The sequence below is a fragment of the Hordeum vulgare genome, chromosome 5H (genome assembly GCF_904849725.1).
Source record: "Hordeum vulgare subsp. vulgare chromosome 5H, MorexV3_pseudomolecules_assembly, whole genome shotgun sequence".
Taxonomy (NCBI): Eukaryota; Viridiplantae; Streptophyta; class Magnoliopsida; order Poales; family Poaceae; genus Hordeum; species Hordeum vulgare.
Window position 1 is genome coordinate 435,447,380 of NC_058522.1, and position 15,394 is coordinate 435,462,773.

Sequence of the window (15,394 nt, forward strand, 5' to 3'; positions counted from 1 at the left end):
GAGGTGCATAATTTTGCATGAATTTAAGATATATGAATGTGAGGAACGGAATATGCTCTGGGAACCTTTCGCGAATCGGCCTGTCACGAATCCACTGAACCACAAAGAAAATTAGCGCACAATACCAATGGATGTGCAGAGAGCCGAGGCGAGTAAAAACATAACGTACAGCATGGGATCATAACTGGGCCAAAGGCTCGATGATCTGGCACGGTAATACCAATGGATGTTTTTCCAGATGTGATTCAACATCATCATCATCTTCATCATCCGTCTAAAATACCAATGGAGCACTATGATTCTTCTCCGTGTTATATGTTCAAGTGAATCACAATCCTCGCAGAAAAAGAAAGGTAAATTGCATGACGCAGTTTGCCATAGTTATGCATTGCCGCTCCCCAAGAGTATTTCTTGGAATATCTGATGTGAACTATGGCAAGGTTTCTAATGACTTGCTATTGTGCATTTGTGCTTGATAAGCTGGTGACAAACTAGGGACGCGGTGAAGCTGGGAACAACACAAGACATGCTTAATTTCAGGCATGGTCACATTACATTCTCTAGCAGAAACAGTAATTCCCATTCAGATATCAGATGTACATGAACTCCCCACCCCTGACAGCATTGGCCGCTCCCTTCCTGTCTTCCTCCTCCTCTCGCTCACGCTCCTTCCGGCTCTCATACGCATGGTCGTCCGTCCTCAGCTCGTGCCGGCAGATCGGGCATGAGTTGTTCTCATCCTGCGGGGTGACCATCAAGACCGGTTAGCTGCGGTGAATTGTAATGATCAATGACGCTTCAAGAGCAATGGTTATGAGGGTGTATGAGCAAAATTACCAGCCACGGCTTGAGGCAAGGAGGATGGAAAAGGTGCTTGCACGGCAGCTCCTGCATCTTGTCATCCACAACCAAGTTTTCCCGGCAAACAGCACACTCAGTCTCGCTGCCCAGCCTAGCAATGACTTCTTCAGTAACAGTTACAACGGGGAGATTAGCAACGACCTCCTTTGACGCTGGAGGTACCTTGGGCTGCGGTGCAATACCCTGACAATAGTAAAACGAGACACAGGATTCATTAACACATTCAAATATTCTTTACTTAAGAACCACGCAATAGACTCTCGATCATGAAAAACTTGTGATAGCAGCAGTAGAAAGTACTCCCTCCGTCCCAAAATTCTTGTCTTAAGTTTGTCTAGAAATGGATGTATCTAAATACTAAAGTGTGACTAGATACATTCATATCTAGATAAATGTAAGACAAGAATTTTGGGACGGAGGGAGTAGTAAATTAATTGTACTGGCAAATCCCATTTTAGCAAACAACAAAGGTCTGTCAATTTGAGAATGCAGGTAAATCAAATATTAGCACAAATTCCAAATCCAACAAAGCATGCTGAGTTCTGTTTTTAGCAATTAAGCACCACTTATGTTCAGTGCAGGCTAGGCTCAAGGTAACTCACAGACTATTACTCCCTCCGTCCCAAAATAAGTGTCTCAACTTTGTACTAGTTCTAATACAAAGTTGTATTAAGCTTGAGACACTTATTTTGAGACGGAGGGAGTATAAAATACACATTGGATGATATATACTCTACAAATTTATCGAATCTGTTCTACTATAGAACACAGAACGCCAAAACCTAAGGTTGTATGCTTTCTCTGCTAGTTAAGATACCAAAGAGCCAAAGATATTGTGTGCATCAACCAACTATACATACTAGAAAAGTTAGGATGTGAAAATGAGCACCAAACAAATTTGACTATCATGAACCTACCTGAAGTGATGCTTCCAAGGCACTCTCAAGATCCGCGTCCCCTGATAAGGTGTTTAAGAAGTTCATTATAGCAGGTGTCATCTCCTCAGGCCTCAACTCCGTTCTAGTGTTGTTCCCGTTTTGATCTCCAGAAGGTTCCGCTAAGATGTTCAATTCGCGTGTTAAATTCTGGGCGACAAGCCACGCTGGAGGAGGAGGTTCTTGTCCCACGGTAAGGTGGCCTTCAAAGAGGAATCTAGAGTCTGGGAAAGGCAACATCTTATTAGTATGTAGATATTTCAAAGGGTAAAGACTTCTGAGGACAGACACTTGATGTAACCGATAAACACACAAAAGGCTTATACGGCCAAAAGTCTCCTACGTTTATACATGGTTGCCATGATATATCACCTAATACCATCTATTAAACTATGGACATTGCAGTCTGAATTCTAATTGACGTCGCTGCCAGAGCACAACCAGACCAATCAATACAGGATTTACCAAAAGTCTCCTACGTTTATACATGGTTGCCATGATATATCACATAATACCATCTACTACTCCCTCCGTTCCTAAATATAAGACCTTTTAGAGATTGCACTATGTACTACATACGGATGTACATAGACTTATTTTAGAGTATAGATTCACTCATTTTGCTCCGTATGTAGTCTTCTAGTAAAATCTCTAAAAGGTCTTATATTTTAGAACGGAGGGAGTATTAAACTATGGACATTACAGTCTGAATTCTAATTGACATCGCTGCCAGAGCACAACCAGACCAATCAATACAGGATTTACCAACGCGAGATGTGCCGCGAGAATGTTGCCTTGTGGAATTTCATAAAATGTATTTATGCTAGGTATTGATGTGTTATTAAATTCAGAAGTTAAAATCTTGATTACATACCTGGTTGTCTGTTGGTTGGCATTGACTCCTCATTTTCTTTTTCATCAAGATGCTCCCGGGCCCTCAAAATGCAAGTCTTGAGGCGTTCCTTTTCAGCAGGATTAGTTAACAACTTCTCTGTTGCTACGAAGAGGTTCAGACCAGCGCGCCAGAATCCAGATGCTGTATATCTAGTCTGAAGGACGGTTGCAACACGGCAAACCGTAGAGTACATCTGCAAAAAGCAGTTCACATATATGAATGACAACAAAACAAGGCGGAAAAATAGGATGACAGGCATGAAAACTAGATTGTAGTGCGTAGCAACCCAAACAATTGATTAAGAAAATAATAACAACATTTCTCGCAGAGTCATGGGTTGTATAGTAGGCAAAAAAATGGTCCATGGGAACATTTCCAAGTAAAAGAGTGCTAGGTGAATTTGTACCAAGTACCAAGAAGATCAGTTCAGGAGATAATGGACATACTCTCCATGGCTAAATGCTCTCTATGGCAAATATCTCCGCTAACATTTGTTTTGAACACCCTGTCTTTTACTTCCATGCTGATGCCTTTGTGACATGTGGTGTGCACGATCATGAATGTTCATGGCCATATGTTTTTTTATGCTGACAAAGTGACAATACAGAGTGCATCCAACAATGGAAGTCAAAGGGCACAGCTATATTACTCGCTTCATCACATCCGTACATATAACCCTGTTCATTTGTATGGTATTTTAGTTCTTGCGATTTGGCGATTTTAACACAGAACCATGAACACAAGTTTTTTGTTCATATAGAACATGGGAAACAATTCCCTTAAATAGTTTATCCATATATTGACTACTCCCTCTGTTCCTAAATACAAGTCTTTTTAGAGATTTTAGTACAGACTACATAGGGATGCATATAGACATATTCTAGAGTGTAGATTCATCCATTTTGCTCCGTATGTAGTCCATAGTACAATCTCTAAAAAGACTTATATATAGGAACAGAGGGAGTAGTTTTCAACAGTTATAAGATATGTCATATTGGTTGGTTCCTTTGTTTTGAGCAAACAATAGTTAAAAATATTAGTCCAGAAACTAGTTAACACGATTTAGGTTTGTCACCTTAGCATATACAGTGTTTCCAAGGTCCACCTCGGATGGTGGACCGGGATTTCTGTAGAGAACCGATGCTGATGTTAATTTCAGCAGAAAAACAAGGTTAAGAATCGTAGTTTTGCCTAGATAGCACCAGCTGCAGAAGAGACTACTAACACTTTCTGCTGCTTGGGTAATTAAAAATACTCAAGAACTCTGAAACTGGAATAGCCATCATCTATCACCCGAAGCAGAGCATTCATTGATTGGGGCACCTTAACAAACGGAAGTCTAATTTGGACAGTTCTAACTGAACAAATGTAATTTCGATACTATGCACGATCCGATCCCGCACCAATCGAATTCTCCATCCCCAAATCCTCTCCTCCTAGATCCATACCAAGCAGCAACCTCTCCTTCTACGACCAATCTAGTAATCTCTCGTATGGATGGGGGAAGGTGAAGTGAGGTCGGCCTTACCGACTCGCGGAGGGCGGGAGAGGCGCCGTCGTAGCGGTCGCGGAGCGTGGCGGTGAGGTCGGCGACGGCCTCCTCGAAGTGCTGCTTCTTGCCCAGCTTCCTCCGCAGCGCCTCCAGGCGCTCCGCCACCGCCGCCTCGTCCCCCGCCGTGGCAGACATGGCGCTAGGATTCCGATTCGACTGGGGCTTCAGATTTCAAGGTTGCTTCCTGATCTGGGATCGGGTGGTCGATTTCTGCGTGTGTATGATGCGTGCGTCGCCGGAGGTATAAATGCCGACGGAGTCTGGTGGAGGGGCGCGCGTCTAGACTCTGGTGGTGTCTTGGAGGAGAGGAAAGGAATACCGCGGGGACGGGACGGTGGCTTAGCCAGGGAGGCGGGGCGGTGACGACGTCGTGCGTGGCGTGTGAATGGACGACGACGGCCGACGGCCAGAGGGGTTGGGCCCAGCCTCGCAGCTTACTCCGGGGCCGGCCCAGCCGTCGGATCGACATTCGACGGTAGAGGTAAGTACACGTAGAGGTTAGTGCCCGGACATTTTTATTTTAACTTTCTATTTATTTGTCCATGCAGTCATGTCCTTAAAAAGAAAATATCCGATCCCACGCCTGTGATCGACGGAGAAAGAAAAGAACTAATAAAGAAAATGAAAAGATGCTCTGTGGTGAGCCCAATTCTATATGACGGATGCAAGATCACCAATCGGACACGTTATGAGATAAGTATGAGGAGTGCCACACAGTCTAGGCATTTAACGAGGCTTTGAAGGGTTTCATTGGATCAACTTTTTTACTTGGCTCTTTTGTCCGGTCTGTGGTCATGTGTTCGTCCGGTCAATTTGATGAGTCCAATTGGAGATGTTCTAAGTATATAAGGTATTAGAAATAAAAAAAAGAGAACAGAAAGATGAATGAATGAAAGATTTTGTTAGATACAATAGCAAGATAGAATCAATCTAATACAGCCCTCTGAAGTAGTAGCTTATACAAATCAATTTTAATACAAGAACACCTCTCGGAGGAAGGAAGAAGAAGATAGGGGGCCGCCGCGGGTTTGTTCTGATCCTCTGGATGCCTCCAACCGAGGGAGGGTGTTCCCTTAAGTCAAGTGTGTAGCCGAGCTCACCCACTCAGGCCTGGCGAACCTTGGGTTGGCCTTGCAGGCACAGTTGGATCGTGCACGGTCGGACTTCTCGTGGGTTGTAGGTGGGGTCGTGTTGCCCGGGTCGCTAACATTTCCCCCTCCTTGGCTTGAGGCTTAACCCCAAGCCTCTGTAGCACGGAAGCAGTCTTGCAGGGCCGCCTTCTCCTTCCAAGTCGCACCAATGGTAGCATTTCCTGACCAACGTACGAGGACTTGTTCCACCATTTTGTTGTGCTTGTTGCGCCATCATGAGATGGGCCATTTCGTGAAGGATTCTTTTTCCAAATATGATGAATTGCATGTTTAATATTTTCCCCACAAACTGGTGCACAAAATTTGGCTCCATGCAAAGGATTTTCCTTTTTTGAGCCTTTTTCATTTTCTTTTATTTTCTTCAAAATGGGCTAAAATTGAAGTGTTGACATTCATAATGAGAGTTGTCAGCAAACCTTCGATCGCCTCACTGACATCTTCAATGAGCTACATGCTCTTGGGGCCAGAGACATCACTAACCATGAGGTGGTGAAGAAATTGTTGAGATCTCTTGATTCTTCATTTGATACATTGCTTCTGATGATTAAAGAACGAAGAGACTACAAGTTACTAGATCCTGCTGATATTCTTGAGAGACTCAATACCCATGAATTCCAACAAGTTGAGAAGAGAGACCTCTACGGACCAAGCTATGTGTCGGTGCACTAAAGACTGGGGTCCCTAGTGCTCCAGACTTGTGCACGAGCGTAAAGAGCCCCTGACAGTAGGGCGTGGCAGGATCCAGACAAGATGCACCCCCAAGAATACCAAGGCCCCGGCAAGCCAGCCTTGCCGGGAAGATAACCAAGGCCACGCCCATTTAGTGGGTGTGATGAGCTCACCAAGCAAAAGACCTCGGCAAGCCTCCCTTGCCGGGACGAAAAACGAACCCCCCTCGGCAAGCTTCCTTGCCGGGACGAAGACCCAAGGCCCCGACAAGCTCCCTTGGCGGGATGACGGGCTGGGCACTAGAGGGTAGCCGCCCTTGCCACAGTGCTACCGCCCCCAAGTTCTAGCGCATTCTGCATGCGCCAGCGCAGGGGTCCAGATGTCGAAACGCCTGGACACGTGTCTCCACCAGCACATTGCTAACAAGGGCAAGACGTGCATCTAATGCACCTGACAACGGTAGATGGATAAGCTGTTGGAAATATGCCCAAGAGGCAATAATAAATTAGTTATTATTATATTTCTTAGTTCATGATAATCGTTTATTATCCATGCTATAATTGTATTGATTGGAAACACAATACTTGTGTGGATACATAGACAAAACACTGTCCCTAGTAAGCCTCTAGTTGACTAGCTCGTTGATCAAAGATGGTCAAGGTTTCCTGGCCATAGGCAAGTGTTGTCACTTGATAACGGGATCACATCATTGGGAGAATCATGTGATGGACTAGACCCAAACTAATAGACGTAGCATGTTGATCGTGTCATTTTGTTGCTACTGTTTTCTGCGTGTCAAGTATTTGTTCCTATGACCATGAGATCATATAACTCACGGACACCGGAGGAATGCTTTGTGTGTATCAAACGTCGCAACGTAACTGGGTGACTATAAAGATGCTCTACAGGTATCTCCGAAGGTGTTCGTTGAGTTAGTATAGATCGAGACTGGGATTTGTCACTCCGTGTGACGGAGAGGTATCTCGGGGCCCACTCGGTAATACAACATCACACACAAGCCTTGCAAGCAATGTAACTTAATGTAAGTTGCGGGATCTTGTATTACGGAACGAGTAAAGAGACTTGCCGGTAAACGAGATTGAAATAGGTATGCGGATACTAACGATCGAATCTCGGGCAAGTAACATACCGAAGGACAAAGGGAATGACATACGGGATTATATGAATCCTTGGCACTGAGGTTCAAACGATAAGATCTTCGTAGAATATGTAGGATCCAATATGGGCATCCAGGTCCCGCTATTGGATATTGACCGAGGAGTCTCTCGGGTCATGTCTACATAGTTCTCGAACCCGCAGGGTCTGCACACTTAAGGTTCGACGTTGTTTTATGTGTATTTGAGTTATATGGTTGGTTACCGAATGTTGTTCGGAGTCTCGGATGAGATCACGGACGTCACGAGGGTTTCCGGAATGGTCCGGAAACGAAGATTGATATATAGGATGACCTCATTTGGTTACCGGAAGGTTTTCGTGCATTACCGGAAAAGTTTCGGGCTCATCGGTAGTGTACCGGGAGTGCCGGGAGGGGTGCCGGGGACCATCGGGAGGGGTGTCACGCCCCAAGGGGTCTCATGGGCTATGGGAAGAGATAAACCAGCCCCTAGTGGGCTGGAATAAGTTCCCACTAAGGCCCATAAGGTTTGAGAAGGAAAAAACACAAGGTGGAAAGAGTTTCCAAGTGGGAAGGTGGAATCCTACTCCAAGTAGGATTGGAGTAGGACTCCTCCACCTCCAATTTCGGCCAAACCTTTAGGTTTTGAGGCTGCCTCCTCCCCTCCCTCCCACCTATATATATGGAGGTTTTAGGGCTGATTTGAGACGACTTTTCCACGGCAGCCCGACCACATACCTCCATGGTTTTTCCTCTAGATCGCGTTTCTGCAGAGCTCGGGCGGAGCCCTGCTGAGACAAGGTCATCACCAACCTCCGGAGCCCCGTCACGCTGCCGGAGAACTCTTCTACCTCTCCGTCTCTCTTGCTGGATCAAGAAGGCCGAGATCATCGTCGAGCTGTACGTGTGCTGAACGCGGATGTGCCGTCCGTTCGGTACTAGATCGTGGGACTGATCGCGGGATTGTTCGCGGGGCAGATCGAGGGACGTGAGGACGTTCCACTACATCAACCGCGTTCACTAACGCTTCTGCTGTACGATCTACAAGGGTACGTAGATCACTCATCCCCTCTCGTAGATGGACATCACCATGATAGGTCTTCGTGCGCGTAGGAAAATTTTTGTTTCCCATGCGACGTTCCCCAACAGTGGCATCATGAGCTAGGTTCATGCGTAGATGTCTTCTCGAGTAGAACACAAAAGATTTTGTGGGCGGTGATGTGCGTTTTGCTGCCCTCCTTAGTCTTTTCTTGACTCCGCGGTATTGTTGGATTGAAGCGGCTTGGACCGACATTACTCGTACGCTTACGAGAGACTGGTTTCATCGCTACGAGTAACCCCGTTGCTCAAAGATGACTGGCAAGTGTCGGTTTCTCCAACTTTAGTTGAATCAGATTTGACCGAGGAGGTCCTTGGATGAGGTTAAATAGCAACTCATATATCTCCGTTGTGGTGTTTGCGTAAGTAAGATGCGATCCTACTAGATACCCATGGTCACCACGTAAAACATGCAACAACAAAATTAGAGGACGTCTAACTTTTTTTTGCAGGGTATGCTTGTGATGTGATATGGCCAACGATGTGATGTGATATATTGGATGTATGAGATGATCATGTTGTAATAGATAATATCGACTTGCACGTCGATGGTACGACAACCGGCAGGAGCCATAGGGTTGTCTTCATAACTAACGTTTGTGCTTGCAGATGCGTTTACTATTTTGCTAGGACGTAGCTTTAGTAGTAATAGCATGAGTAGCACGACAACCCCGATGGCGACACGTTGATGGAGATCATGATGATGGAGATCATGGTGTGACGCCGGTGACAAGAAGATCGTGCCGGTGCTTTGGTGATGGAGATCAAGAAGCACGTGATGATGGCCATATCATGTCACTTATAAATTGCATGTGATGTTAATCCTTTTATGCACCTTATTTTGCTTAGAATGACGGTAGCATTATGAGGTGATCTCTCACTAAAATTTCAAGACGAAATTGTGTTCTCCCCGACTGTGCACCGTTGCTACAGTTCGTCGTTTCGAGACACCACGTGATGATCGGGTGTGATAGACTCAACGTTCACATACAACGGGTGCAAAACAGTTGCGCACGCGGAACACTCGGGTTAAGCTTGACGAGCCTAGCATGTGCAGACATGGCCTCGGAACACATGAGACTGAAAGGTCGAGCATGAATCGTATAGTTGATATGATTAGCATAGAGATGCTTACCACTGAAACTATTCTCGACTCACGTGATGATCGGACTTGAGATAGTGGATTTGGATCATGTACCACTCAAATGACTAGAGAGATGTACTTTTTGAGTGGGAGTTCTTAAGTAATATGATTAATTGAACTAATTGTCATGAACATAGTCTAATGGTCTTTGCGAATTACGATGTACCTTGCGCTATAGCTCTACTGTTTTATATGTTCCTAGAGAAAATTTAGTTGAAAGTTGATAGTAGCAAACTTTGCAGACTGAGTCTGTAAAACCGAGGATTGTCCTCGTTGCTGCACAGAAGGCTTATGTCCTTAATGCACCACTCGGTGTGCTACACCTCGAGTGTCGTCTGTGGATGCTGTGAACATCCGACATACACGTTTCTGATGACTACACGATAGTTCAGTACAAAAATACTTAATGGCTTAGAAGCAAGGCGCCGAAAACGCTGTAAAACGTCACGGAACATAAGTGATGTTCTAAAGAGATGAAATTGTGATTTCATGCTTGTGCCCTTGTTAAGAGGTATGAAACCTCCGACAAGATTCTTTGTCCACAAAGCACAGGAGAAAATGCTCAATCGTTGAGCATGTGCTCAGATTGTCTGAGTACGGCAATCGCTTGAATCAAGTGGGAGTTAATCTTCCAGATGAGATAGTGATAGTTCTCCAAAGTCACTGCCACCAAGCTGTGAGAGCTTCGTGATGAACTATAACATATCAAGGATACATACAATGATCCTTGAGCGATTCGCAATGTTTGACACTACGAAAGTAGAAATCAAGAAGGAGCATCAATAGTTGATGGTTTGTAAAACCACTAAGTTTCAAGAAAGGCAAGGGCTAGAAGGGATACTTCGTGAAACGGCAAAACAGTTGCTGCACTAATGAAGAGACCCAAGATTAAACCCAAACCCGAGACTAAGTGCTTCTGTAATGAGGGGAACAATCACTGAGGCGGAGCAACTCAAGATAATTGGTAGATAAGAAGGCTGGCAAAAGTCGAAAGAAGTGTATTTGATATACATGATGTTGATGTGTACTTTACTAGTACTCCTAGTAGCATGAGGGTATTGGATACCGGTTTGGTTGCTAAGTGATTAGTGACGCGAAATGAAAGCTACGGCATAAACGGAGACTAGCTAAAGGCGAGGTGACGATACGTGTTGGAAGTGTTTCCAAGATTGATATGATCAAACGTCGCACGCTCCCTCTACCATCGGGATTGGTGTTAAACCTAAATAATTGTTATTTGGTGCTTGCGTTAAGCATGAACATGATTGGATCGTGTTTATTGCAATACGATTATTCATTTAAAGAGAATAATGGTTACTCTATTTTGTTGAATAATCACCTTCAATGGTTTATTGAATCTCGATCGTAGTGTTACACATGTTCATGATATTGGTGCCAAAAGATACGAGTTGATGATGATAGTACCACTTACTTCTGGCACTGCCGCTTGAGTCATGTTAGTATAAATTGCATGAAGAGGCTCCATGCTGATGGATCTTTGTACTCACCTGATTTCGAATCACTAGTGACATGCGAATCATACCACATGAGCAAGGCCTTGTTTTCATTGAGATGAAATAAGATAGTAACTTTTTGGAAGTGATACATTTTGATGTATGCAGTCCAATGGGTGCTAAGGCACGCAGTGGATATCATTATGTTCTTACTTCACTGACGATTTGAGTAGATACAGGAGTATTTACTTAATGAATCACAAGTCTAAAATGTTGAAAAGTTCAATTCCGTTTCAGAGTGAAGTTCGTCGTAACAAGAGGATAAACTGTCTACGATATGATCATGGAAATGAATATCCGAGTTACGAGTTTTGGTACACAGTTAAGACAATGTGGAAATTGTTTCGCAGTTCATGCCACCTGGAACATCATAGTGTGATGATGTGTCTGAACGTCATAGCCACGCACTATTTGGTATGGTGCATACTATGATGTCTCTTATCGAATTACCACTATCGTTTATGGGTTATGCATTAGAGACAACCGCACTCACTTTAAATAGGGCACCGTGTATTTCCGTTGAGATGACACAGTATAGACTGAGGTTTAGAGAAATCTAAACTGTCGTTTCTTGAAAGTTTGGGGTTTCGACACTTATGTGAAAAAGTTTCAGTCTGATAAGCTCGAACCCAAAGCGGATAAATGCATCTTCATAGGATATCCAAAACAGTTGGGTACATCTCCTATCTCAGATCCGAAAGCAAAGTGCTTGTTTCTAGAAATGGATCCTTTCTCGAGGAAAGGTTTCTCTTGAAAGAATAGAGTGGGAGGGTAGTAGAACTTGATGAGGTTATTGAACCATCACTTCAACCAGTGTGTAGCAGGGCGCAGGAAGTTGTTCATGTGGCGCCTACACCAATTGAAGTGGAAGCTGATGATGATGATCATTGAGCTTCGAATCAAGTTACTACAAACCTCGTAGGTCGACAAGGTCGCGTACTACTGCAGAGTAGTACGGTAACCCTGTCTTGGAGGTCATGTTGTTGAGCAACAGTGAACCTACGAGTTATGGAGAAAGCGATGGTGGGCCCAGATTCCGACAAATGGCTGGAAGCCATGAAATCCGAGAGAGGATCCATGTGTGAAAACAAAGTGTAGACTTTGGTAGAACTACTTGATGGTCATAGGACTATTGAGTAAAAATGGATCTTTAAAAGAAGACAGACGATGATGGTGATAAGTCACTATTAAGAAAAGCTCGACTTGTCGCAAAGATGTTTTCGATAAGATCAAACAGTTGACTATGATGAGACTTTCTCACGCGTAGCGATGCTAAAAGTCTATTAGAATTATGTTAGTTGTTGATGCATTATTTATGAAATATTGCACGTAGGATGTCAAAACATTGTTTTCTCGACGGTTTCCTTGAGCAAACATTGTATGTGATACAACCAGAAGGTTTTGTCGATCCTAAAGATACTAGCAAGTATGCAAGCTCCAGTGATCCTTCAATGGACTGGTGCAAGCATCTCGGAGTTGGAATATACACTTTGATGAGATGATCAAAGATTTTGGGTTTGTACAAGGTTTATGAGAAACTTGTATTTCCAAAGAAGTGAGTGGGAGCACTATAGAATTTCTGATAGGTATATGTGGTTGACATATTGTGGATCAGAAGTAATGTAGAATTTCTGTAAAGCATACAAGGTTGTTTGAAAGAAGTTTTCAAAGGAGTACCTGGATTACGCTACTTGAACGTTGAGCATCAAAGATCTATGGAGATAGATCGAAGGCGCTTAATAGAAGTTTCAACAAGATGCATGCCTTGACAAGTTTTTGAAAGAGTTCAAAATAGACCAGCAAAGAAGGAGTTCTTGGTTGCGTTGTGAGGTGTGAATTTGAGTAAGACTCAAAACCCGACCATGGCAGAATAAAGAGAATAGACGAAGGTCGTCTTTTATGCCTTAGCCGTAGAATCTAAAGTATGCCATGCTCTGTACCGCACCTGAAGTATGCCTTGACTCAAAGTATGTTGAGAGGTACAGAGAGTGATCCATGATTGAATCACTAGCAGCGGTCGAAATTTATCCTTAGTAACTAATGGACTAAGGAATTTTTCTCGATTATGGAGGTGGTTAAAGAGTTTGTCGTAAAGGGTTACGTCAATGCAAGCTTTGACACTAATCCGGATAACTATGAGTAGTGAAACGGATTCGTATAGTAGAGTAGATATTTGGAGCATTTCCGAATAGCACGTAGTAGCAGCATCTATAAGATGACATAAAGATTTGTAAAGAACGCACGAATCTGAAAGTTTCAGAACCGTTGACTAAAACCTCTCTCACGAGCAAGACGTGATCAGACCCCATAACTATATCGGTGTTGGATTCGTTGGAATCACATGGTGATGTGAACTAGATTATTGACTCTCGTGAAAGTGGGAGACTGTTGGAAATATGCCCAAGAGGCAATAATAAATTAGTTATTATTATATTTCTTAGTTCATGATAATCGTTTATTATCCATGCTATAATTGTATTGATTGGAAACACAATACTTGTGTGGATACATAGACAAAACACTGTCCCTAGTAAGCCTCTAGTTGACTAGCTCGTTGATCAAAGATGGTCAAGGTTTCCTGGCCATAGGCAAGTGTTGTCACTTGATAACGGGATCACATCATTGGGAGAATCATGTGATGGACTAGACCCAAACTAATAGACGTAGCATGTTGATCGTGTCATTTTGTTGCTACTGTTTTCTGCGTGTCAAGTATTTGTTCCTATGACCATGAGATCATATAACTCACGGACACCGGAGGAATGCTTTGTGTGTATCAAACGTCGCAACGTAACTGGGTGACTATAAAGATGCTCTACAGGTATCTCCGAAGGTGTTCGTTGAGTTAGTATAGATCGAGACTGGGATTTGTCACTCCGTGTGACGGAGAGGTATCTCGGGGCCCACTCGGTAATACAACATCACACACAAGCCTTGCAAGCAATGTAACTTAATGTAAGTTGCGGGATCTTGTATTACGGAACGAGTAAAGAGACTTGCCGGTAAACGAGATTGAAATAGGTATGCGGATACTAACGATCGAATCTCGGGCAAGTAACATACCGAAGGACAAAGGGAATGACATACGGGATTATATGAATCCTTGGCACTGAGGTTCAAACGATAAGATCTTCGTAGAATATGTAGGATCCAATATGGGCATCCAGGTCCCGCTATTGGATATTGACCGAGGAGTCTCTCGGGTCATGTCTACATAGTTCTCGAACCCGCAGGGTCTGCACACTTAAGGTTCGACGTTGTTTTATGTGTATTTGAGTTATATGGTTGGTTACCGAATGTTGTTCGGAGTCTCGGATGAGATCACGGACGTCACGAGGGTTTCCGGAATGGTCCGGAAACGAAGATTGATATATAGGATGACCTCATTTGGTTACCGGAAGGTTTTCGTGCATTACCGGAAAAGTTTCGGGCTCATCGGTAGTGTACCGGGAGTGCCGGGAGGGGTGCCGGGGACCATCGGGAGGGGTCTCATGGGCTATGGGAAGAGATAAACCAGCCCCTAGTGGGCTGGAATAAGTTCCCACTAAGGCCCATAAGGTTTGAGAAGGAAAAAACACAAGGTGGAAAGAGTTTCCAAGTGGGAAGGTGGAATCCTACTCCAAGTAGGATTGGAGTAGGACTCCTCCACCTCCAATTTCGGCCAAACCTTTAGGTTTTGAGGCTGCCTCCTCCCCTCCCTCCCACCTATATATATGGAGGTTTTAGGGCTGATTTGAGACGACTTTTCCACGGCAGCCCGACCACATACCTCCATGGTTTTTCCTCTAGATCGCGTTTCTGCAGAGCTCGGGCGGAGCCCTGCTGAGACAAGGTCATCACCAACCTCCGGAGCCCCGTCACGCTGCCGGAGAACTCTTCTACCTCTCCGTCTCTCTTGCTGGATCAAGAAGGCCGAGATCATCGTCGAGCTGTACGTGTGCTGAACGCGGAGGTGCCGTCCGTTCGGTACTAGATCGTGGGACTGATCACGGGATTGTTCGCGGGGCAGATCGAGGGACGTGAGGACGTTCCACTACATCAACCGCGTTCACTAACGCTTCTGCTGTACGATCTACAAGGGTACGTAGATCACTCATCCCCTCTCGTAGATGGACATCACCATGATAGGTCTTCGTGCGCGTAGGAAAATTTTTGTTTCCCATGCGACGTTCCCCAACATAAGCACCACTCTAGGTTCACTGTAACTTCTCATGAACCTACCACCGAGCATTGTAGGTGACCCTTTTGCCTATAAAAGGAGGCCCTTAACTCATTCACAAGGGGTTAGACTCTCTGAACATTGGCCAAAAGATGGTTATCATCAATCACTGCAACGAACAACAGAACGCTTAATACGATCAGACAAGCAGGACGTAGGGTTTTACGTGTAAGTGGCGTGAACCTGGGTAAAAAGGCTTGCCCGACGTTGATCGTTAGCTC

At 44.4% G+C, this 15,394-nt stretch overlaps 1 protein-coding gene across 1 annotated transcript; it reads right to left on the reverse strand.

Moving 5' to 3' along the window:
- Window positions 1-229: 229 nt before the first annotated feature.
- LOC123397678 (E3 ubiquitin-protein ligase AIP2) lies at window positions 230-4,587 on the reverse strand. The gene is made up of 5 exons (XM_045092213.1): window positions 4,220-4,587; window positions 2,671-2,884; window positions 1,779-2,020; window positions 838-1,044; window positions 230-740 (listed from the first exon to the last, which is right to left on the reverse strand). The coding sequence occupies exons 1-5, from the start codon at window positions 4,376-4,378 to the stop codon at window positions 591-593; spliced, it is 972 nt and encodes a 323-aa protein (XP_044948148.1). The 5' UTR covers window positions 4,379-4,587; the 3' UTR covers window positions 230-590.
- Window positions 4,588-15,394: the final 10,807 nt, after the last annotated feature.